At 42.4% G+C, this 24,000-nt stretch overlaps 1 protein-coding gene across 12 annotated transcripts in view; it reads left to right on the top strand.

The window, feature by feature from the left end:
- Positions 1 to 793: 793 nt before the first annotated feature.
- The window catches only part of HNRNPM (heterogeneous nuclear ribonucleoprotein M), a 39,707-nt gene continuing 16,500 nt past the window's right edge, over positions 794 to 24,000 (top strand). For 5 of the 12 annotated variants that reach the window (XM_029216359.1, XM_029216364.1, XM_029216360.1 and 2 more), the window contains exons 1-9: positions 962 to 1,141; positions 9,708 to 9,877; positions 17,288 to 17,340; positions 18,240 to 18,247; positions 18,333 to 18,426; positions 19,541 to 19,732; positions 20,399 to 20,552; positions 21,420 to 21,469; positions 22,352 to 22,412. In XM_029216359.1, the coding sequence (XP_029072192.1) occupies positions 1,029 to 1,141; positions 9,708 to 9,877; positions 17,288 to 17,340; positions 18,240 to 18,247; positions 18,333 to 18,426; positions 19,541 to 19,732; positions 20,399 to 20,552; positions 21,420 to 21,469; positions 22,352 to 22,412 (895 nt within the window). In that variant the 5' untranslated portion in view covers positions 962 to 1,028. Of the gene's footprint in view, positions 1,142 to 9,706; positions 9,878 to 17,287; positions 17,341 to 18,239; positions 18,248 to 18,332; positions 18,427 to 19,540; positions 19,733 to 20,398; positions 20,553 to 21,419; positions 21,470 to 22,351; positions 22,413 to 24,000 lie in introns of those variants that run through there. The other 7 variants (XM_029216362.1, XM_029216368.1, XM_029216367.1 and 4 more) reach the window with 6 other exon arrangements.

Raw genomic sequence — 24,000 nt, forward strand, 5'->3', positions numbered from 1 at the left:
CTCAACCTGGCTGGATTAAGTATTTAATTTGGAGGAAGGTGTGGCAGGTGAGATAGTTCCTCAGAGCTAGATGAAATGTAGTTATTTTGTGAGATAGGGGGAAAAAACCCATTTTTCCCATTGTGAGCTTAGAGTTTGGTGGTTAGATGGGAATTTTTCAAGATCCAGTGAAGCATTTATTTCAAAGTACCAGAGACAACAGAGACCAGGGGTGGCTGCTGGGTAAGGGAGCCTGAGACCTCTGAATGCTGGGGGCTCTGGCCTCTTCCCAGGCCACTGTGGCTGTCCCAGGACATGGTCCTGTAACAGCCCTGAAAACCCATTTGGGGACAGGGCCAAGCTCTCAGGGCAGAGGGAACCCACGGTCAGGCAGGAAGGAGCCTCCACCATGTTTGGCTTCTTGCTTGTTCATTCACTCAAGAAACATTCATAAGCACATTCAAAGTCTCCAGCTAGGCGGCTGGTTGTGGACGGCTGTTAGTGAGAGAGACCTAGGCCATGGGCTCTGCACCCAGGACTTCTCAGAGTGGTGGGGAGACAGGTCGGATAGAGCCCAGATATTCTTGGTGCAGGACGATACTTGCTTAGAGAGAGAGCATTTTACACATTTGTCCTACGGCCTGGTCCTTCAGTGTCCTACCCTTGCCTGCCTAACTCCTTTCTAGCCTAGTAAACAGAACTTTCGCTGCCCTTCTGCCCTAGCTCTGATTACAGAAAGCTGGGAGTGACGAGGTCCACGTGTGGGGGGTGGAGAGATGGTGCCTCTACCAGACCTGGAGAGCGGATGGAGTATCCAGTAGGCGCCAAACGCAAGTTAGTTGCGAGAATGAATTAGTAACAGCTGACGGTGCGCGCCTGCGCGCGGCGGGGGCGTGGCCCGGAACAGGGGCGTGGCCCGGGGCTGGAGGGAAGGAGGCGGGAGGCCGCCGCGGCGCGAGCAGACGTTACTGGTCGCGCTGGATCACGTGAGCACGCAGGCGCAGCGCCGCGCATCCCGCTCGCTCACACAAAGCCCAGACGCGGAGAAAATGGCGGCAGGGGTCGAAGCGGCAGCCGAGGTGGCGGCGACGGAGCCCAAAATGGAGGAGGAGAGCGGCGCGCCCGGCGTGCCGAGTGGCAACGGAGCTCCGGGCCCGAAAGGGTGAGTACTCCACGGCTCCTTGTCCCTGGCCGGGCACTTTTGCGGCGGCCGGCGGCGGCTCTGTTAGGTCTTGGCGGCTTCCCACCGGCGCGGCCTCGGCCGGGCTTTCCCCTCAGGGTCTGCCGAGGGTGGGGGCCGCCCAGGTCGTGAGGGATGAAGCCGGGCGGCCCCGGGAGCGCCTCTAGGACAGCTCCTTCTTCCCAGGCCTCGGGCCTCAACTCCCCCGGTCCCTCCAGGCACGGTCCGACCCCGACCCCGACGCAAAGGCCTCAGGCCGGGCCTCTGTGCGCGGGGATGATGGCGCGCGGGCCACGGAGCCGATGAGCCCCGGAGTCCGCGACCAGCTCGCCTGCCGAGTGACCTTGGTTGGGCGCGTGGTTTCACGTCTCTCCGCAATGGCCCGGGGCCTCAGTTTCCCGATCGGTAAAGTGGGGGGAGGGGAGGGATTGCGCACGCAGGATCTCGCCCGTTGTCGGTCCGGGTAAACGGTAGCAGAGGCGGGTGGGTATCGGGAAGGACCGCGAGGCCGGCTCCGGGAGCCTCCTCCCCCCCCCCCCCCCCCCCCGCCCCCGCCCCTCCCCCCCCCCCCCCCCCCCCCCTCCCCCGTCCCCGCGATAAGTGCCTCTGTCGGAACCGCCCCTCGTTCCACACTCTGCCCACGGCTCAAGTCCCTTACCTCCTCCCCAGGTGCGCAGTAGGTATTTGTGGAGAGATCGGACCTGCTGCTCAATGTTTAGCCGTAGAAACAAACTATAGGGAGAAAAGAAAAAAAGGAAACATTCTCTTCCGTGTTCCAGGGGAAGATTTTTCCATCATCAGGCGGGTTCACCCATTTCCAAGCTCCGTCACCCTTTCAGTCCTGTTTAGAGGTCTGTCTCGGGTCCTCGGTTTTTAAAGTTTCCATAAAGCTTTAAAGCATCACCTTATGTCCCCTTGAACCCCATTCATTCTGATTACAGGCGCCTGAAGGAGAGACGTTTTGCCTCCTCCCGGCAGCTGTCGGGGGGAGGACAGGGGGAGGCTGGGCACACATTTGGTTTACCACATACGTTTTTTAAAAATTGTGGTAACATACGTAAGGTGAAATTTACAGTTTTAGTCATTTTTAAGTGTACGATTCTGTGGCATCAACTGCATTTGCGGTGTTGTGCAGCCATCACCAGTATCCACATCCAGAACTTTTTCATCATGCCAATTAAACAGTAACTTCCTCTTCTCCCCCTCTCCTGGTTACCTGTGTTATATGTTCTGTCTCCTATGAATTTGCCTTCCCACACATTTTTAATTGGAGTTCGTGGGGATTAAAAGTGAATGTAGTTAAAACGCTTTGTTAATGAACACTCACTAAATACTAGCTATGTTGTTGAACTTTCTCTCCTTAGGTGGGGAGGAACAAAATACTGTGGTTACTGGTCCTTGGAAATCAAGAGAAAGGCATCTTAGAAGTATTCCCAACCCTTTATTATTGAAAACTCTGGAAAGGGATGTGTTCATTTAAACTTTTTTCATTACCTATTTCCTTTATTTCTTTATCACAGGATGGAGTGCTGCTAGAATCGTGCTAGGTGAGAAGTTATTAGTTATAGATTATAGCATCTGGGGTACATTTTTCAAATTTCCCATTTTCCACTGTCCATTTCCAAATAGTCATTTTGTGACGAACGTTAACACATGGACTATTAGAAAGAATCTGAAGGTTTCAGAGCTAAAAGAGCCCTTGTTGGAAAGAACCTCAAAGCCTAGGACTGCTTAGTAGAGACTATTTTAGAAAGTTACGAACACTTAGATCTGTTTGGGAGGGCCATTGGAAAAGTTTGTGTTCGTGGTGTTTTTTTTGCATCACAGAGTTTTTAAAGCAGAGTTCTTTAGAAAACAAAGCCCCCCCCCACACACACAGGGAAGGCCAAGGAATATTTTTGTAGTAAAGTAATTGTTCTGTGGTATTAGTAAAAGGAGTTACTAGGTAGGGAGCATGGAGGGGCTCCCCTCCCCCCAACCTAACCTGCTGGGGGCAGTTAAGAGGTGTTCCTCTAGGGGGAGGAGGATGAAAGATGATGGAGAGAGGCACAGGAGAGAGTCCAAAGACTAGGGATTTTTATGTATTTATATATTTGATACGTATTTATAAAGAACCCAAACTGCTGGAGCACTGGGGGCCAGCTGGTGGGCAATGAATTCCAGACTAAGGAATTTAGATTTTTATCTTGAAAGCCTTTGAGGAATGGGAAATGAGTGAGACTGGATTCTTCTTACCTTTGTCTCCACCAGGAGTGGAGTGTGCTGTAAACCAAAAAGGCAGTGAGATAGCAAGCTTGATGAGGACCCCAGATAGGACAGCTTGTTTTGCAGTTCCTTTTCTTCTGGGTATAAGAGGAGGATTTGTTTTATTTTGATGAGAAATCTGTTCCATCTAAAGACAGTCAAGGGACTTCCCTGGTGGTGCAGTGGTTAAGAAGCCGCCTGCCAGTGCAGAGGACACGGGTTCAATCCCTGGTCTGGGAAGATCCCACATGCCGCGGAGCAACTAAGCCCGTGCGCCACAACTACTGAGCCTGCGCTCTAGAGCCTGCAAGCTGCCACTGCTACTGAAGCCCGCGTGCCTAGAACCCGTGCTCTGCAACAAGAGAAGCCTCCACAGTGAGAAGCGCACTCACCACAACTAGAAAAGCTTGCATGCAGCAGCAAGACCTAATGCAGCCAAAAATAAATGAATAAAAAAAAAATTAAAAAAAATAAATTCTGAAGTTAAAAAAAATAGTCAAGATTCAGAGTTAGAATATATTAGTCAGGAGGTAAAAGCGTTTATTTTAGAGGACTATGTAGGCTTAGGTTTGATTTTTTTTTTTTTTAATCTAAAATTTTATTTTTTAAAAATAAAGCTTGCACTGTCCATTTAAAATCAGTGACTTAACCTCCACTTTCAGAGTAACCTTGTGGCTGAATCAGAAAACTGAGAGAGAGGCTATTTTAAAAATGAAACTTTGTATTTAGTATAAATTCCTGGGGATGTAATGTTAGTGTTGACACTGTTTTACAGTCAAGAAAAACTTTTTTTTTTTTTTTTTTTTTTTAACAATTGAGAAGACCCAGGTTAAGGAAATTGACCCAAAGAATCTGGGGGAGGCCATCTTGACTCCAGGTCCTTTGCTGCTTCCACACACCACCCTGGTAACCTCTCACTGAACACAGTTATTTAAAATGTTTTTTTTTTAACCAGATTGCTTTGCAATGATTTGAGTGTTTGCTGTACTTTAAAAAGTGATGGTATACTTGATAATAATTTTGAGGCACATTTGATTGTGAGCTCAAGATTAGAATAGGGGCTGTAGGTTGTTTGAATGCATGCTGCCAGCTCTTTGCTTTCACTTTGCTCTTTGATTTTATTCATGGCTAGGCAGGGAGTTGCTAGTCTGCAAAGATTAGGTTGCTTGTTTCGTTTAGGAGTTCGCAGATGGTCTCTCCCATTACCATGTTTTGCAGTCATAGAGGTGAAAGCTGAATTGCTCCTTTGGTAGTCTGTAATGAGTACAGTGCCTAGGTTTCCTCAGCCACGGCCCCAGTGGGCTTATTTTAAAGCCTAATCAGTATGTGCAATGGTAGAAGGCAAGGAGTGAATCATTCTCCAGAAAATTTTTGGTACAAAAATATATCATTGCCACAGTTAGTGTGCCAAGTCTCTCCTTTAAACTTGTCGGTGTGGATAAGTAACCTCCTTGCACAGATGAAGGAACTGAGGCCTGACAAAGAGTTGGTGACATTGGGGTTCAGACCTAGATAACCCTACCTCTTAGTCACCCGTAGTACTGCTCCCTTAGGTATTGTGCTTAACATTTACCAACCTGCTTTTTGTTAGGCTGATTGTTGATTCTCACGACATCCCTGTGAGCTACATGGATACAGGTTATGCTGGTTTTGCTGGTAAAGAACCAGAGATGGAAAGAGCTTAAGTCACGTGGGTAGTGAAGAGGTGGACCTGGAGCTAGAATAGTGCTGTGAATAGTGCTCTCCACATCTTAAATGCATTAGGGGAAACTCAGGATTGAAAGGATTTCTGTGAAGAGTCATTTCACATAAGGGATGGTTCTCAAGGGAATATGGGGGGTGGGGGAGTCTTTTCCCTCAGGACATGTGGTCAGGATTTCAAGGTATCGGGGTTGCCGTTTCAAACTACACTTGATTGAAAAACTGAGAATAACGAGGGTATTATACGTGAGAGGGAATGCCATGGAGGCGTAAGGGAGGTAGGGATTCACTGTTTTACATGGTGAATGTGGCAGCCCTTGGTGAAGTAGGCAGGCACTCAGTCTTTTTACTTGTGATCTTTATGTACAGTATAATTCTAGTATGGTGGAGCAGTGACATGTTAAATTATCAATTTTCAAAGAATGCAGTCAGTGAAACAACTCCAAAGCCATATTAAACATACTTAATCTTATTTTAATGACTTGAGAGGTTCTTGCAGATACTTTGGCCTTATCTTTATTGATGTATCATGAATTAGGTTGATAGAATGTCAGAAAAAGTTTTTTAACATATTGGGTCTATTTAGAACTTCAGGTAGATGATTGGGTGCTAGAATCAGATGGGGTGTTCATTGGGAATCGGGAGCCACTTAGCAAGGAGAATATTGGTAAGGCATTTAGCTTGCTTAGGTAGCTTCAGTTTCTTTGAAAGATGACAAATTTGTTACTTTATATGGGAGTTACAAGTCAAGTTATATTGGGGTTAGTTACAAGTCAAGTTATATTGGGGTTAGGTTTGAAATTTAAGAAACTAGTGGAAACTTAAAAAGTGTATAATTGGGGCTTCCCTGGTGGCGCAGCTGTTGAGAGTACGCCTGCCGATGCAGGGGACACGGGTTCGTGCCCCGGTATGGGAAGATTCCACATGCCGCGGAGCGGCTGGGCCCGTGAGCCATGGCCGCTGAGCCTGCGCGTCCGGAGCCTGCGCGTCCGGAGCCTGTGCTCCGCAACGGGAGAGGCCCGCGTACTGCAAAAAAAAAAAAAAAGTATAATTGGCACAATAAACTGCATAAGTTGGAAGTGTACCATTTGATACCTTCACTTAATCAAGATAATAAATACAACCTTAACCCCCTTTGCTCGCCCTTTGTAATCCTCTGAGTCCTTTTCTTCCCCACCCCCAGGCCATCAGTATGCATCAGTGGTTCTCAGTGGGGTGATTTCTTCTTTGCCTTCAGGGGACGTTTGGAAGTGTCTTGGAGATATTTTTGGTCTTCATTTTCAAGTCTGAGGAATGGGGCTGCTACTGGCCTCTCTTGGGTAGAGGTCAGGGATGCTGCTGAACATCCTACAGTGCACAGGGCAGCCTCCCACAACAAAAGGATTATCTGGCCCCCAAATATCAGTAGTGTTGAGGTTGAGAAAACCCACTATAGATTAGTTTGCCAGATTAGATTTTCTCAAATACAGTTGTATATGATGAAATATTACCATATGTACTCCTCTTTTGTCTGATTTCGAGTGTAAGTATTTTGAGATTCATCCACGTTGTGTGTAGTTCATTACTTTTTGCTGAGTAGTATTTCAGTGTATGGATATACTATAGTTTGTTTATTCATTTACCTGTTAGTAGACATTTAGATTTCCAGTTTTGGGATATTACAAATAATGTTGCTATGAGCATTCGGGTCTAAATTTTTGTATGGATATATTTTCTTTTGGGTAAGTATCTAGTTGTGGATAATGTATGGTAGGTGTGTTTTAACATTTAAGATTCTATAATCTAAATTTGGGGTATTTAGGATAAAGCAGTTTATTTCATCGGTGTAGCTAAATTATAATCTACCTATAAAAATGTGCTTCTAAAAGATTTTCACAGTTAAGTGTTATATGTATTTTAGGGCTAGAAGCGTATTCCCCTAATTTTATCCCGAAGGTAAGTGAGAAAACTGAAATAAACATTTAATAAATGGGCTTTTCTTAAACTGTCACATCATCTATACTTGAACATGTGTCACGTGAGGTTTCTTTGAGGGTGGTTTTCTACAATTCTGTCAAGAATAGAGTTGATGGTGATTATTAGAGTTACAAAAAGGTCAGTTTTTTAAGAAACTGGAAATGATGAGATAGGAGGAAACTTCTCAGAGAGAGGAAATGATTAACCAGAGAAAGACTTGGGTGCAGTAGTGCTTTGCTCACACCTTGGCCATAACCCATTTGAGCTGCTTTCTTGATGATGAGCCGTGTGATGTGGATTAACTCCAAACCAAATCCCCAGCTTCTGGGGTTAGATTGGGTAGTTTATTCTTAGCAGTAATGATGCATGGCAGAATATGGCCTAGACACTTTGTTACCTACTATGTCTTGTAATTCGTTATTTATACATTTTGTAACTAATAAGGTGAGCTGGGCAGTCTTTGAAAACCCAGGCTGGAAGCATTACTGTGTCACGAACCCTGTGTCAGAATAATGTTTTTTAAGGTAGATTGTAGAATATTTGGGTTTCAAAAGAAACCAGTTCTAAAATATATTCCTACCCACAGACCCTCTATGAAATGTAGGTTGATCTACATTTTATGAATTGTTGTAACACACTTCCTCCTTATGTAGGGAGGGTGAGATGCATGCTCTGTCTGGCAGACGGGTGCAGGGCTTTCATATGGAGTGGATGGGTGGACTGTGCTTGCGGTGTGCAGTCAGCCTGAGGAGGGTCTGTTGTGAGCCTGGGTAGACAGAGTGAAGAATTCTAGGAATCTGGGGATTGGTGTGGCCCTACTCCCCCTCCCCCATCTGCCAGCCCATGTGAAGGAGGTCTGTTTATTGCATGTTGGTATAGTTCAGATCATAGAGGAAGTTGCTTTCCTTAGTTTTACCTAGGGTGATAACTTCACTGGGTTACCACTTGGCACGGCTGTGTTTGGATATGAGGGACCAGTAGAAAAAAATACTTTGGGGACTACAAAAGGTTGCTGACTTAAATTTTTCCAAGTACACTGAAAATCCTCCAGCTACCATTGATGTTTGAACAGTACCCCTCCCCCACACAGGGAAGACATATCCTAGAATAAAGATCAACCCTTTACGTTAAAGAAGGTGGTCTTATAAATCATCAATACTGTAATCTTGACTTTTTGTTTTCTTTCCGTTTTTGTTGTGGATCACAAAGTCTCTGCTAGAATCTGTAGTTTGGGAGTCCCTTGATTCTCACTGGTGGAAAGCATAGGGCTTGGGAAGCAGAAAGTGCTGGATTTAGTGCCCTGAGAGGACTTCTGTGGCTGCTGCCTCCCCAGTTGTTCCTGGTCAGCTCTCACAGGTGTCTGCCTATGGTCAAAGGGGGCTCGGAACAGCCACACGCAGCCAGCACAGGGCCTTGCCCTGCTGTGCACACCCTGTCTGGTTCCTGGGGTATGGATTGGGCTTCCAGCCTGTCTGGTTCTGTGCTTTGGGAGCCTGCATTTCTTGTGAAACTTTTCCTGCCCACTCTTAAGCCAGATTCGTACCTGTAGAGCTTAGAAATGTTACTCCATGGAAGCACCTAACACACAAAGGTAAAGAGTATTACAGGAAAGGCCATGTCAGAAAAACAAATCCACCCTTCTTTGCCAAAGGTGGAATTGTTTGCGTGCTGTCTTTTACCTACCAGCGTTGCTCAGACTTCAGTTTCCCTAGCCTCAAAGTAATAGGGTTGAGTAGAGAATGGTTTCTTTCCCTTAAAAATTTTGTTTTTAAAAATTGTGGTAAAATATATGTAAATTTTGCCATTCTAAAATGTTTACGTGTACAGTTTAGTGGCATTAGGTACAGTGTTGTACACTATGCCAGTAGCCACTCGCCATTTCCAGAACTTTTTTCTTTTATCATCCCGAACAGAAACTCTGTAGCCATTAAACAGTAACTCGCCATTCCTACCTCTCCCCAGTCCTTGGTAACCTCTATTCCTTTTGTCTCTATGTCTGGCTTATTTCACTTAGCATAATGTTTTCAAAGTTGATCTGTGTTGAAGCATGTATCAGCACTTCATTCTTTTTTTATGGCTGAATAAGTAATATTCCATTGTATGGATCTACCACATTTAGTTTATTTCATTCATCTGTTGGTGGACACTTGGGTTGTTTTCACCTTTTGCTATTGTGAATAATGCTGCTAATGGTGTACAAGTACCTGAGTCCAATTTTTTTCCACCCACAATGAAAGACACTTTTATTTGTAAAGCTAAGATTGGTTGGACCTATGTGTACCACCTCATTTCTGTTCCATGAAATCTTATAAATCTTCCTTCTCTTTTCCTGTTTCTGTCTTGGCGTTAAAGCACCTTGGGCGGGGAGTTGGCCTGTCTCCCCCACCTCTGTTAGAGCCCCACAGGAGTGTGTGAAGGCCTAGGAAAGCACACTTGTCTTGGGAATGATTTTTTTTGATAGGTGGGTTTTAAGGAGCGTACTACTGCAATATTCTGCTGTATGGACCACTTTAGTTTGTCTCAAATCAGAATCAGTATTAGTCTTGTGTTACATGTAACTTTGGGATTGTAAACCTGGAAAATCAAATATTGTCTTTAGTATTGTGCTAACATATGGACTTTTTTTCCCCCTCTCTTTTGAATTCAGTGAAGGAGAACGACCAGCTCAGAATGAGAAGAGGAAGGAGAAAAACATAAAAAGAGGAGGCAATCGATTTGAGCCGTATGCCAATCCAACTAAAAGATACAGAGCCTTCATTACAAACATACCTTTTGATGTGAAATGGCAGTCACTTAAAGACCTGGTTAAAGAAAAAGGTAATGGTACTGGTGGTTGAGTAGGGTCAGAAGGTTGGTGTGTCATCTTCTCTGTGGATAATTCCTTGGTTATTTTTTTGTCAGTGAAGCTGTTCTGGGTAGAGCATGTGTTCTCTCCAGGCTTGAGAGTGAAGCCCCCCCATCCTACTTTTTTATTTTTACTTTTTGTGGTCATGCACTTGTGTGTCACACAGGTTGTTTGTTTGATCCCTTGGCCTACGAATGATTTTACTGGCTTAATATGGTTAATAGGGCTTTGATTAAGCTTGAGGGGAGCCTCTTTGTGTTAAGGAAATTTTTTGAATTCTTCATATGAGGTGGGAGAAATTTTTTCTTTTTCCTTTTTGTTTTAAAGTTCTGGCGGGAAGGTAGTTTGTTTAAATTTTGTGGCTGTCTTCCTGGGATCAAAAGTTGGTAGCTGGAACTTGTGCTGCTCAGATCCTAAATTATAAAACCGTAGCTTGTATTTAAACTGTTAGGCTTCCCCACCCTGGGGAGGAAAACACAGAGTAGATTGGCAATTGGATAGCTCAAAATAAAGCATCTGCTGTGTAATTTGGTGCCTTTAGGCACACATCGGTCACAGCCCTGGTGTTAAAGTCTGGCCTAGGGCAGAGGAAGCAACTGAATGAAGCTCTGCTGCCACCAGGAGGTCCTAGGGGGTTGGTTGCCCCCATGGTCCTCTGCTTTACCCACCCCCCAACCCCCATTCCCACCCCCACCCCTGTGCACACCACGTGTGTCTTTCTTTTCATACTCTTGTTCTGCTTCTTTTGTCGTCTTTTCCTGATTCTGGGCCCTGCTGGTGGCACACAGGGCTAAAGAGATTGCTCAGCCCAGGTTTAAACAAAATTATTGATAGAGAACCATTTGTGTAATGCGTTGAGGTCTCCCCTCACCCCTACCCCAAGGGAAACCTAGAATCAAATTATTCTTAAATGGAGTCTTTTTGAAGGACTGAAAGGTACTGGTTTTTCTGGAGCATTCATAATGAAAAGAGATTTGAGCTTGATTTGTCAAATGATTAAATTTCAGTGACAGATGCCACTTGGATAGGCCATTTTGGTATGTGTACTGGTGCTCCCAGCATTGGGTTTTGAAATTATGAATGGCCCACTGCCATCATTGTCCCATCACTTAATTCAACCATGACATGCCAGAAGCACTAGGCACCATGAACCTCTGTACAGTCATGTAGGCTGCTCCCCTGTAGTATTTCTCCAGGTAACATGGATGGAAAAACGTTTTGGTGTGAGATTTGTTTTCCTGCCTTGATCAGCCAAATCATTCCTGCCAATGCTCCTAGGGCAAGAGTGAAGTTTCTTCTTTTTGTCTGAAGGGCGTGTCATGTGGCATCCCAGATGCAGTGTTCTTGGTTTTTGGGACTGCTGCTTCAATAAAGCTTAGAATTTCTGTACAGTACAGTTGGGTCTCATTCGAATTAGTTTTTGGAATAACCCCAAATTTGTGTTCTCGTGATTTGGTTGAACCGCTGAATTGATACTTCCATTGATAATAAGGTATAGTAGTTCCAAGAACCAGGAATGTGGCTTTGAAAATGCAATTGTTAGAATTTTGTAAGAGATTGCAGGCCAAATTATTTTTCCATTTTTAGGAGTGTGTGAACCAGTTTTGGGACATGATGGATAAAGTAGGTGACATTTTTACTGCTTTACCATTCAGTAATTCAGTTTTGGAAGCCTTAAAGCTGGTAGCAGCAGCAGCCATGACGTTTCTGGATGTAGAAGCAGTTCACCTCAATTTCCTATTTTGCACTGTATTAAGTGTGGAGCCAGCCTGGTGGTTTATTCGGATACTTCCAAACTGGTTCTCATATTCCCTTGGCATACTGCTATTAATGCCCTGGCTCAGCCCTTTCAGTGTATTTTTGGTGGTGTAATTTAGAATTACAGGTGTGCAGTAAATCAGTTATTCTTAACAAACCTTAAAATGTTCTTGTTTAGAGCTCCCCTGTACAGGTTAAATTAATTACTTTCCTGTTTAATTAAATTATTAGAAGTATTGGATTGTGGTTAAAGGGATGCATAAGAGAAAGGTAATCTTTTTGTGGTAAATCTTATACTCAGTATGTGAAGTCTAAAGAAATTTACTGTTTACATACGTACGGTTTCTTAAAAATGTCCTTATTTTCATTATGTGGTTTTAAAAAATATTTTAATTCATGTCTTGGTATACCAAAAATATGTTTCAGTTATTATTTGAAATCTGAAATATTTACTTGAAATGCGTTGCACATGTTTTAAGGTTTTTGAAGACTGTTGTTGCATAGGAAAAAAAAGTTGCGGATAGAGGCACTCACACTCTAAAAGTATAAGTCTCAAGATAGTCTCTGAAGTGGGCAAACCACAGAGATTTGGGCTGTTATAATCCAACCGCTCTTTATCAGTCTGCATTTCAAGAGTCTATTCCGGATGAAATCATAGTCCTGTTGTTTCAGGAAACTAGTGGAATAGCTAGAATTAGTTGTCCTCGGCTTAAAGATCTGAAAAATGCTCTGTCATTGCAGCACTGCCTGTAATTGCTGCCTGTCAGAACTCAAGTAGTAGCTTTGAGATGGCAAGACGAGTTTTTTTCCTAAGGATAATCATGCCTGAGAGTGCCTCATGTACCCCTCCCTAGTTCCCGATCTTTTCCCCCTCCTTGGACACCAAGTGTATATTCTCCATGTTTGTTAGCATTTAACAGCCTTCTAGGAGATCCTATTAATAACGCATGTATTATGTGAACAGGCCACTTATGCCTTTTCCCCTGGATGGGATCACAAAGCTTGTTTGGTGGCACTATCATGAAATCAGCATTGCTGACTTTAAAGAGAAAAGGTACTGAGAGCTTTGTTTAGTTCTGTGCCAGGGTGCTTCCCCCGCCCCCTCCCCCATCATATCATTCAGGGACAAGGATTAAACAGCCTGCAGAATTGAGCTTGAGCTTTCCCTGAGCTTTCCCCTTCCTGCTCTAAGTGTCTGATGGAGCAAAGGAAAGGTTTCTATTGTCCGTCCTTTTGATCATGCTTATTTTTAACGGAGATACTACATGGAACGATGACTGCTGTGAACACTGAAGAGTGGATTTGAAACAAAAATTGAGAGCCAGTGTAATAGGAAATTTGAATTGGAGATTGCCAAACCAGGTTTGAAAGTAAACAGTCTCAACAGCTACCTCATTTTCATCACTGGATCGATATTGGGATACACATCTCAAAAACGTTTGACCATAAGGTCTGGGCGAAAAATTAAGACTTCCGTGAACAAAAGGTGATTGATCTTGGGAATTCTAAACTTAAATAGTGTTGTGCTGCATTACTGAGAAGTCCTGTGTGGATGAAGAAAGCTCGTCGTCGGGCTGTTGTTCTCCTGGCCTAACCAGGGAGCCAGCAGCATTGAGGTGGGGCAGCTGCAACCTAGGCAGGACTGAGCTGCACGAGCAGTGAGTAAACATGGAGAACAGTTTGAGGAGGAAAGAAAGGAGGGTCAGTGATACAGCTTACTCTCAATCAGTCTCAAGTTCAGCAGCAGTCAGTTTAACTTGTGTAAGCAAAGATTTCTTAAGAACTTAATCCTTCTGTTTTTATTGAGTACATCACTTTAAGTTAGTTTCAAATTCCAGCTGACAGAAAACTGGGGCCCAGAGGGCAAGTATAGTCCAATAGCAAGTCTCTGTTGGCTCTCGAAGATCATCTACATTGTGGGTCTGTGGAGCAGAACTTTATTTTCAATTTAAGTAAAAATCCCTACCCAGTCTGTTTGGCTCCTTCATGTTTTCCTTTGTTGGAAATTCAGCCTGCGTTTTGGAAAGGCCTGTTGATGCTAAAGCATTCACATCTGTGGGTACTTGGGTTGAACCTTAATAGTGCAGCCTGCCTGGCTTATTTGTTGGTTTTTGGTCGAGTTAGAGAGGCAGAATTCTGTTCTCGTCCATGGAATTAGGAGCAAGAAGGTGCTTAATCATTTTCTAATTTTTCCATAAGTTGAGTAATCATTGTATAGTATAATTATTTTGCCGTGTTTCAAGTTGTCTGTATATTAAAGAAACAGGCTTTCCAAGTTAAAATATGCATTTATTCCATGCACCCCTCCATTAGAGCATGCCCTGCTTTGGAGCTACTCCCCCACCCCCCTTTGAATTCTTTTCAGTGAAGCTCTAGCCCCTGTACTAGTGTGTGTGTGTGTGTGTGTGTGTGTGTGCGCGCGCGCGCACGCGTGTGTGCATGAGCGTGTTTGTTTCAGCCTTGAGCAGTAAATGAAATGAGAATACAGAAACAAATACTCTTTGTGATATAGGTATGTGCAGGAGTGTTAAAGTAGCTCCAAGGGACTATGTGAATTCTTTTGGGGTTGCTCATTATCTTACCCTCATGATATGTTTTATTCTTGGGGTAGTATTTTTAATAATCCACCTAAATGTCGGTTAATTTTCTTTGAGCATTTTAAAGTAAAGGTAGGGACTTCTTGGTGGTCCAGTGGTTAAGACTCTGTGCTCCCAATTCAGGGCGCCCGGGTTCGATCCCTGGTCAGGGAACTAGATCTAGATCCTACATGCCGCAGCTAAGACCCGGAACAGTCAAATAAATAAATAAATAAATATTAAAATATCTTACCTTAAAAAAAATAAAATAAAGGTAGGTGATGACATTTGGCATTAGATTTTTCAGAGTCTTAGTTTTTTCATTTAGATATTTTGATGTTTAAAGCTGCAATAGAATTTGTCTTAGTAGCCTGCTCTTGGGATTCCATCCATGTTCAGGAATGAGAGGAGCAGCAGTATTATTCATTAATACCTGTGAATTCCATGTCTATGAGACTTGCTACTGCCAATTTGTTAACTCTGCCTCAGTCCTAACTGATCTGCTCTGGTTGATTTGCTCTTTTAAACTTCATTTCATTGAATGTGACCAGACTATGAATAGTTGGTAAATTTTGCCTTCAAAGTTTTGTTGATAGTTGTACTGACTATACTAAACAGGTCTTTGCTTTAATAATGTAGAACTAAAAGAGAGGTGGTGTTTTAAAGGTTTTATTATTCTCTTCCTGTACGGAAGTATGAATTGGCAACTGTTGCAGATCCTGTAACAGTGATTTGCTTACATCTCTGTGATTGATGTGGTCTCTCAGGGTAGAGATCAGAAAATTATGAATTCATGAGGAGCATGGTCATTATTGATGATACTCGGGAACAACACTACTCGTGGTAGAGCCGCAAGGCTTGCCTAACCTATGGCTAAACTGATAGGTTGGAGGCTTTTTTAAATGTAATTTTTTGTTTTTAATAAACTATACCATTTGGGGAAAAAGAGGGAACATTTTAAGCAGAGTATTGGTGCAGAGGATTGAAGTTGGATTTGTGCTGTCTCTAGAATGTTAAGTAGAAAAAGTCCTAATTTCTAAACCTGGCTTTTTGTAAAAATGGTTATGACCATGGAAAAAAGTTTGGTTTGGACTTGCTTGGTTTCTGGGTTGCAATGACAGCTTTTTGATATAAATCAGTGTCTTTACGGGCACAAACTAGAAACTTTGAAAATGCAACAATATTTGAATTCTGCCAACATAGTTACAGCTGTCAGTTAGATACTGTGATTGTTTTAGTTATTTTTAAGGTTATTAGGCGGTAGTCATAGCTCTAGGAAGTAAACTTGGGGTTGGGTCTCTTTACTGTCTTGACACTACTTGGCATTTTCATCAACGTGGAGACAGGGGCTGTTGGTCCTCAAATGGCTGCTGCTGTTGAAACAAATGGCTTTTAACATGGCCTCAGGAATGACCACAACATTTTGGGAATTGCTTTATTTTTGTAAGGATAACAGAAAGCCAATTTGTATGACTGTCCCTTGGTTGTGATCATTTTTCAGTTGTACATAGTCCAAAAGTTAAACTATACCAGTCCCTCCTAATTCGTTTCTTTGCACTGATTCTCCTTCCTGTTTTGTGCAAAGTGCTGGTTTGGTTTGTAATATTTTAGGAAAGGACAAGGGAGGTGAGGCTGTACAGTTAAACTTTGAACACTTGGCCTTCTTGCTGTCAACTGCCATGCAAATATACTACTAATAAATATGCCCTTCAAGTTTTTAAAAATACTTTTATTTTACATTTCAGTCTTTCCTTGGTGTATTAATTTTAAAATCTTCATAATAATTTTAATATCCTTTGAACAAAGGAATTAGACTAGGAAGGACTTGGGCCCATTAAGAGGGTTATTTTTACCCTTGGCTGCTAAACCAAATTGAAAACTGAATGAGAGAAGGCTTTACCATCATAAAAATAATCGTTAAAAAAGAAAAAGTATTTCTTAGAACAAAAGCCCTTTCTTGACTTTGGAGAGCCTGCTTAGATATTGTTTCCACAAAGTTAACACTTAAATTTCTGGGGGTTTTTTGGTGCCTGTGTGCCATCTTCAAGTTCAGCAGCCATTTTGGTGGTTGTCTAGGTGGGTTCTAACATCTGGTTGTGGTGGTCATGAATTGGCAATCCAAACCTTGAGGAAAATCTGCAGAATCTTTTGAAATGCTTTGTTTTTCCCCTTTTGTATAGATTAGCATCCTAAGTGAGTCTGTGTAGCTGTTTAGATGCAAACTGAGCTCTAAGTTTGCATTTATCTGTGTCCTTAAATGAGAAGGTTGAGAGAGCAGCAAGAATACAGCCTGGCTTAATTTTAATTCACTGAAGAGAATCCAGATGCTGCTCTGGTTTTGTGATAGAGTATTTACACATCCTACTTGTGACGGTTGTGGAGCCTAGTGCTGTGTGCAGGACCAGCCACAGAATCTGTGGGGCCCAGTGCAGAATGAAAACACAGGGCCCCTTATTTAAAAATTACTGAGAATTTCAAGACAGCAACAGAGCATTAAACCCAAGTGCATGGCCCTCAGTGCAAAGTCCCATGCGATTGGACAGGTTGCACACCCATGTAGCCGGCCATGCCGTGTGTGCGCCTTTGAGGATATATATTATACATATACGCATCTTTGTAGTTAGCATTTGAGCTCAGTTCAGTGGCATTGCAATTTGTGTGCTGTTCACCTTCTTGCAATATTGAGAGTGTATTTGTAAAATTGTTTTCCTCTTTCCCCAAAAAAGTGAATCACGCAGACTTCTTTCCTGTAGATTTGGATTGCCTCTAGTCATGAATGAGTATTTCAGACAGGGAAATTGATATGGAAATCTGTGGAAATAGCTTGTTTGAGGTGGGAGGAAAATCAAGGACATTGTTAACAAGTTTCACCTACTTTTACTGCACACCTGTAATGCCTAGTGTGGTGGTTTAGAGAATATGGAGTGTTTCTGGGCTTTCTTATAAGGCAGAGGCTCCATACAAGGTTGCTGATGATTGTTCTAAATTCCCATTGTTTTCTTGGCTTTTCTCCCTTGGTTTATGTGTCGTCTGGAAACTGATTTGTAGTTGGTGAGGTAACATACGTGGAGCTCTTAATGGACGCTGAAGGAAAGTCAAGGGTAAGTGTCTGAGAGAATTTCTTCTGTGGATTTACTACATGAAAAATGTAACTGTATGGTGGCGTGGAATCGAATGAAATCAGGAAGGCAGTGAGTGCTCATGTTATAGTAGCTATGTTTGATTTTGCCAAACATTCGAGTGGGGTGGGAGGGGATTTGCAAACGGGAGTCCCGCTTTTCCAAATGGCTGGGCAAAGAGCTTTTTGGTATTCTGTTTGGATGCCCAATTTGGATAACTGGGGACCAATAGCAGCATTGTCTCTTTGTTAACAGAGGAATTGGCTGTGTGTGAATTATGCATGGAATTTTAGCGGTGGTATATTAATGTAAAACGTGTGTTCTTGTCTAGAAAATGTTACTTTTGGTTGTTTGCTGTATTTGAAAGTTGTGTGAACCAAAGATTCTGAAAAGTTGCCTTTGTGCCAGTAAATTGTAAAACAAATACTAAAACTTGAACGTTTAAAATTGGCCTAGTTTAAAGAGAAAATTAACTATTTTCTGTTGTGTAATAGAATGGCTTAGAATAATCAAAAGGATGAGCTTAATTTATGGAAGGGATGGATTTAGGAGGAGTATGATAAGGAATTGATTGAGTACAGAGAGAAGCAGATCTAAAGTTTGTGTGATTTCTCGGAGAACCTGAATTTAGGTCTGCTCATTATAACTTCAGCAGCTATAGTGCAATGGAAATGTGAAGGAAGAGGAGATACCAAGGAGCTGAGCTCTTAATAAGGAAGGCTAGGCAAGACACTTCTGTCAGCTTCCCCTTAGAAGGGTTAATTTAAAAACTGTTACATAAATCATATTTTAAATTTATAACTGTCATTGAAATTTACTATTTTTTTTTCTTTTCTTTTTTTTCCCTTTGCTCTTCTGACTGTCTGTGGCTTCTTCCAAAGGGATGTGCGTAAGTATTGTCTAGTTACTTATTGGCACTTGAGCCTTCTAAGTTGTAGGACTGGTTTCACTTATTTCCTTTTGACTCTTCATAGCGTTGTTGAATTCAAGATGGAAGAGAGCATGAAAAAAGCTGCTGAAGTTCTAAACAAGCATAGTCTGAGTGGAAGACCACTGAAAGTCAAAGAAGTAAGCTCATGAAACACCGTGGATACCATTTGTAGTTGTCGAGTGTCCCTGTTTCGAGTTAGGAAAAGACAGAATAGTCCTTGATGACATTTTACGGAGCAGAACAACCTGTTGTCGTTAACGAGGAGGGTCAGTCACAGGCTTCAGCAGTCATTCCTGTAAGCACTTTGGGATAGTGGCTGAGCACATCTTGAGCCACTGCTGACTGCCTTCCTAACATCTCTGATTTGTATTAGGCCAGCCTGCCTTGGTTTTCTCAGGGGCAGTCAAACTGAGTCCATGGTTTTTTTTTTTACTGTGTGTGTGTTTGTTTTTTTGTTTGTTTGTTTTAAGGTATTCTACATCTACAGTTTTACTCAGTCTGAGCCCTGTTCTTGGCCCATCTTTTTTCTTTTTTAAAATGAGTTTAAATCCTTTTTCATAGCTAATCCAAATCAGGTATCTTCTCTCCCTGGAGGGAAGTGGGAGACTTTTTGTTAATTCAATCCTTCCTTGACTTATTTTTACCTCTTATTCTTGGAGGAAGATCAGTATATGCGAGCTCAGAGAGGAAAGCATGGTAGCGCTTAAGTTCTCTTGTGTCAAGGTAGCACGCAGAAGGGCAAAGAGTTTAAGAATATTGTCAACACCAGAGATGCATAAACCTTTCCAGACTTTACACATGAGTCAAATGCCTGAATACTTGAAGGATGGAGTACCTTGGTGGTCTAGAGCTGTGTTTTCAAACTTTTGGGAAAATCACCAGTTGGGTTTGCAGAAATTATAAAACCCTCTTGAGTTAGTGAGATTCAACTGTACCAAGCCCTTGAAGATCTTATTTCAACCTGGAAGTTTTAATCATGTCATCCCCCTGCCCTCCCTTTTTTTGTTTTTTTACTTAGTTAATTGAGAGGTAAATTCTACACCCTTCCTTTCTTCCTCATTCTTTTGGCTAGAATTGTTCGTGGCCTGGTGGTTTAGTTTTACTTCATTTGAATTTTTTGTTACAGATTTTGAGAAATGGTTTCCAAACAACCTCTCAATCTCTGAAGTTTTGGGGGTATCACTTACTGTGGGAGCATGGTTTTAATTGTCACTGGGTCAGTTAAATGTAACCCTTTTGTGCTTGTTTTAGGATCCTGATGGTGAACATGCCAGGAGAGCAATGCAAAAGGTGATGGCTACGACTGGTGGGATGGGTATGGGACCAGGTGGCCCAGGAATGATTAATATCCCACCCAGTATCCTAAATAATCCTAACATCCCAAATGAGATTATCCATGCATTACAGGCTGGAAGACTTGGAAGCACAGTATTTGTAGCAAATGTAAGTAAATGGAAACATTGTTTCATAAAGTTTGATTTTCTACTTTAGACAATCTTGTCAATGTGTTATAAAAGTAGTTCTGACATTTGAGAAGAAAAACTTAAAAGAGGGTTATGTTATCTTCTTGATTTATTTAAAAAATCATCCTTGGGCTTGGCTTTGTCCCCTAATGACCACTGCAGTCATAAGTCACACAGGCTTGACCATGGTCCTCTTGGGGCCATGTTTATGGAGTTTTGCTGGTGTGTATAAAAGTAGGTGCAGGGTAAAGTGTATGAGCAGAGATTGTGTATTGACATTTCCCTCTTCCTGTTAATGTCTGGGTGAATGGTAATACTTTGCCATTTGCACAAGGAAGTATTTTTAAAAGAAAGTGGATTGGGGAGGATGATGGTAAACCTTATCTGGGGAACAGCATTTTTTAGTATTCACAAAATAAGCATTAACTTGAAAGGTATGAGGTGACTTAAATTGTTATTTCAGAGAAAAGAGACAGTAAGTAGTAGAAGGCAAACCTTCGTAATCCTATTTGAAAACTTATACTGACATATTTTTGTGACATTATTTTTGTGACATTTTCTAATGCTTGTTTTCCAACCAGAGCATGTCACATTCATGTAGTAAAAATGTTTACAATGAGATTTTCCTCTCCTTTCTCTTGATTAGCTGGATTATAAAGTTGGCTGGAAGAAACTGAAGGAAGTTTTTAGTATGGCTGGTGTGGTGGTCCGAGCAGACATTCTTGAGGATAAAGATGGAAAAAGTCGTGGAATAGGCACTGTTACTTTTGAACAGTCCATTGAAGCTGTGCAAGCTATATGTATCCTTTGATCGGAATTCAACTCCTGGTGAATTTAGTTTAGCCTAAATGTTGTATTAGTAAGACAGGTTTGTGTGGGGAAGTGGTAATTTTGTGTATTAGTATTTCCTATGTGACTAGAGAGAATACATTACTATGGATATTACTAAGGGAATACAAAGTATCTACATAGTATTGTACTTATGTAGATAGAAGAGATGGTTAGAAAACAGGCACATATCCATGAGTGGTCTTTTCCATTGTCTCTTTTTAGAGGAGACTGGTTTGAAGGGAGAAGTCCAAAGAATGTGCCACTGGAGAGAAATTCAGTGTTATTTCATATGTAAGCCCTTATTGGGCCCTATCTCTTCAGTGGATTGACATTCTGGAAGAAGCACTTCTCTCTGACCCTAGGCTGCTCACCCTACTCACCCCAGAGTTACATCTTTGTAGTCACAGGGAGAATACCACACATGAACACTGTCACTAAACTCAGGCAAGATTGTCACTGAGTGTATTACCCGGAAAACATGGTACTCCAAAAAATGGTAGAACACCTGGCTTATTGGACACATACAGAAAACTGATGTCAGTGCTTAATTTAAGAGGAGGATGGTTTGGTGAGAAGTGTAAGGTTTTATGAATGGCGCGCCACACCTAAGGAGTAAGCTGAGGTTTCCTTTTTTTCCCCTTGAGTGTTATTTATTGTCCCTTTAATGCTTACTGTAGGAATAAATACTTGAAAGTATAAACAGGAATCAAAATTGCTCATAAATTCACCACTTAGAGGGACTGGTAGCAGCAGTTGGAGTATTTTTCTCTTAGGTATTTCTGTTCTGCTGTGCATGTTTCTAGAATTGCAGGAAATAGCCTTAATTGTAATATCAGCTATGTTTAATGGCCAACTGCTATTTGACAGACCAATGCACGTGAAAATGGTAAGTTAATAGGATCTTTCCTTTAATATACTCAGATAAGTTTAGCAAAAACATGGGTTTATTAAGAGTATACATACACATAGCCACTGTACTTTCTTTATGGATCAGTCCAAGTTAAAGGGTACAGCACATTGAGCAAATTTATGACAGAAATAACTTTTTGCTCATGCACCTCTTCAGATAGTTTTTCCTTTGCACAGTTACTGGCATGGTCAGGAGGTCACTTGCATATCCTGCTTGAGCGAGTGATCAGTTTCACAGAATGGTTTTATATATATAGGTTGCCAGTTTTCAGAGTATTGCAGTACGTTTAATTAGCATCATATCTATTGTGAACATAATTAAGTCTGATTCAGAAAGCCTTTAAAGTTCTGTTGAAGCGTTTCAGTATAAACATTAGCCCAGCTGTGGCTGTGCCCAAGATGCCAAAGATAACAGTATTAATACAAGCATGACTGGAACGTGCTGAGGGCAGTCTAGTTAGTTAGGGTTCCAAATCAGGAAGGACATAAAAGGAGCTCTAAAGGAATTTTTTAGTTCCTTTAAACATTCAGTTTAGTTTTTTGAATAGATAATTGCTTCACATGATTCAAAAGTCAAAAAGCATGAAAAATTCAGTGTGGGAGTCTTGCTCTTACTTTATGCCCAGGTTCCATCCATCCCCCACAGTGATATGAATGTATATCTTTTAAATCTTTCCCCCTGTACATAAAAGGTAGCAACTAACTCTCACATATTCTTTTTATACTTGCATGTTATTCTATGGCATGGGTGTATCGTAATGCATCTAACCCGTCCTCTGTTGATAGAAATGGTTTCCATCTTTTGCTGTTGCTAACAGTACTGCAGGGAATACTGAGATTTATTCATTTTCTCTTTCAGGATGAGAGGGCCTTACCAAAGGGAGATTTTTTCCCTCCTGAGCGTCCACAACAACTTCCCCGTAAGTGTCTCAATTATCATGGCTAAAATTTTGAATTTGATTTATTCTAACCAGAAAACTGCAATTACCTTTGAACTTGTGCCATGTCATTCTTGTGCCGTGTCAGTTATCTTGACCATTCTTGAGTAAAACATTCAAAAAGGTTGTTTGTTTGTTTGCCCTGTAGATTTTTTCTGGGTGAAAAAATGAGTAGAGAGATTCACAATTTAGGAAGGATTGTTAGGATTACACTGTGGTGTGAGGCAGGCTACTCAGGATGTAGAGGCTGTAGTTGGGAAGAAACAAACTGCCAAGGGAATTAAAGCCAGGTTGCACTTTGGTTCAAAAGAGATTGGTTATTACCATGTGGCCTAGCAATTCCACTCCTAGGTATACTACAAGAGAGCTAAAAACTTAACATCCGCACAGGAATTTGTGCACAGATGTTCATGGCAGCATGATTCCAGCTGATGAATGGGTAAATAAAATGTGATAAATCCACACAGTGGAATAGGACTCAGCCGTAAAAAGGAGTGAAGTACTGATACATGCTACAGAATGGATGAACCTTGATTCCATCTCTGAGAAATGTCTAGAATAGGCGAGTCCACAACAGGTGGATTGTGGTTGCCAGGGGCTGCGGAAAGGGGTGAGTGGAGAGTGACTGCTTATGGGGATGGGATTTCTTTTGGGGGTGATGAAAATGTTCTGGAATTGGATAGTGGTAATGGTTGTATAACTCTGAATATACTAAAAATCACTGAACTGCACACTTTAAATGGGCGAATTTTATGGTGTGTGAAGTACAGCAATCAGAAGTTTCACATAGTGTTATTTGCAACATGCAGGTGAAAATCTATCCTGGGACAGGGAAGGCTTGTTGGTTGGTTGGTCACCGCGTGGGTGGAAACAGCGCACAGTAGTGAAGTCCTAGGCACTCCCTCTGGCAGGCCCACAGAGAGGAGCAGAGCCTGAGCACAGACGGCCCAGGGAGTGGGGGTGAGGGCCTGCTGTAGCATGAGGGTTGGGGAATCTGCAGTGCGGGCAGGGCTAATCTGTAGAAGGAAGACTGGGTGGTGGGTAAGGGCAAGATCTGCTTGTGCTGTGCTAGGGAGGACTTCCCCCGCTGAGGCTGCTGGGGTGGAGCTGTTTGGAGGGCTGGCCAGTCCCTCCTGTCTGGAGCCGTGGCTCAGCTGTGGGAGATTGAACTGAACGGGAGCCTAGACTAGAACACTAACTCTTCTTCGCACTTTAGGATTGTAGAAGCATCATAGAGGCAGATTTTGAGCGGAGGTCTGTGGTTTCAAGAATAAGAGATGGCTTATCTGTTGAAAGTTAAGGACCCCATTTCCTTGTCATAGTCAGTGTGATCACTTGCAGTAATTACCCAGGAACAGGGCGATGGCTCTTGTTGACTTTGGGCCTGGAGGAGGGGGGTGAGGGCTGCTTGGCAGCCTCGGCTGGCACACTGGGCTCCAGGGAGCCCATTATCTGTGGCTTTTGGTCTCCCCAGCACATTTCAGAGGGTTGACTTCAAAGTCTTCAGTGCTTTGGGGGGGAGTAAGTAACCTTGGTGAGCTCTTGCTGCTGTTTCTATGCAATTTAAGAA

This window comes from Monodon monoceros, unplaced genomic scaffold (assembly GCF_005190385.1).
Source record: "Monodon monoceros isolate NGI ecotype Baffin Bay Population unplaced genomic scaffold, NGI_Narwhal_1 Super_Scaffold_12, whole genome shotgun sequence".
Lineage (NCBI taxonomy): Eukaryota > Metazoa > Chordata > Mammalia > Artiodactyla > Monodontidae > Monodon > Monodon monoceros.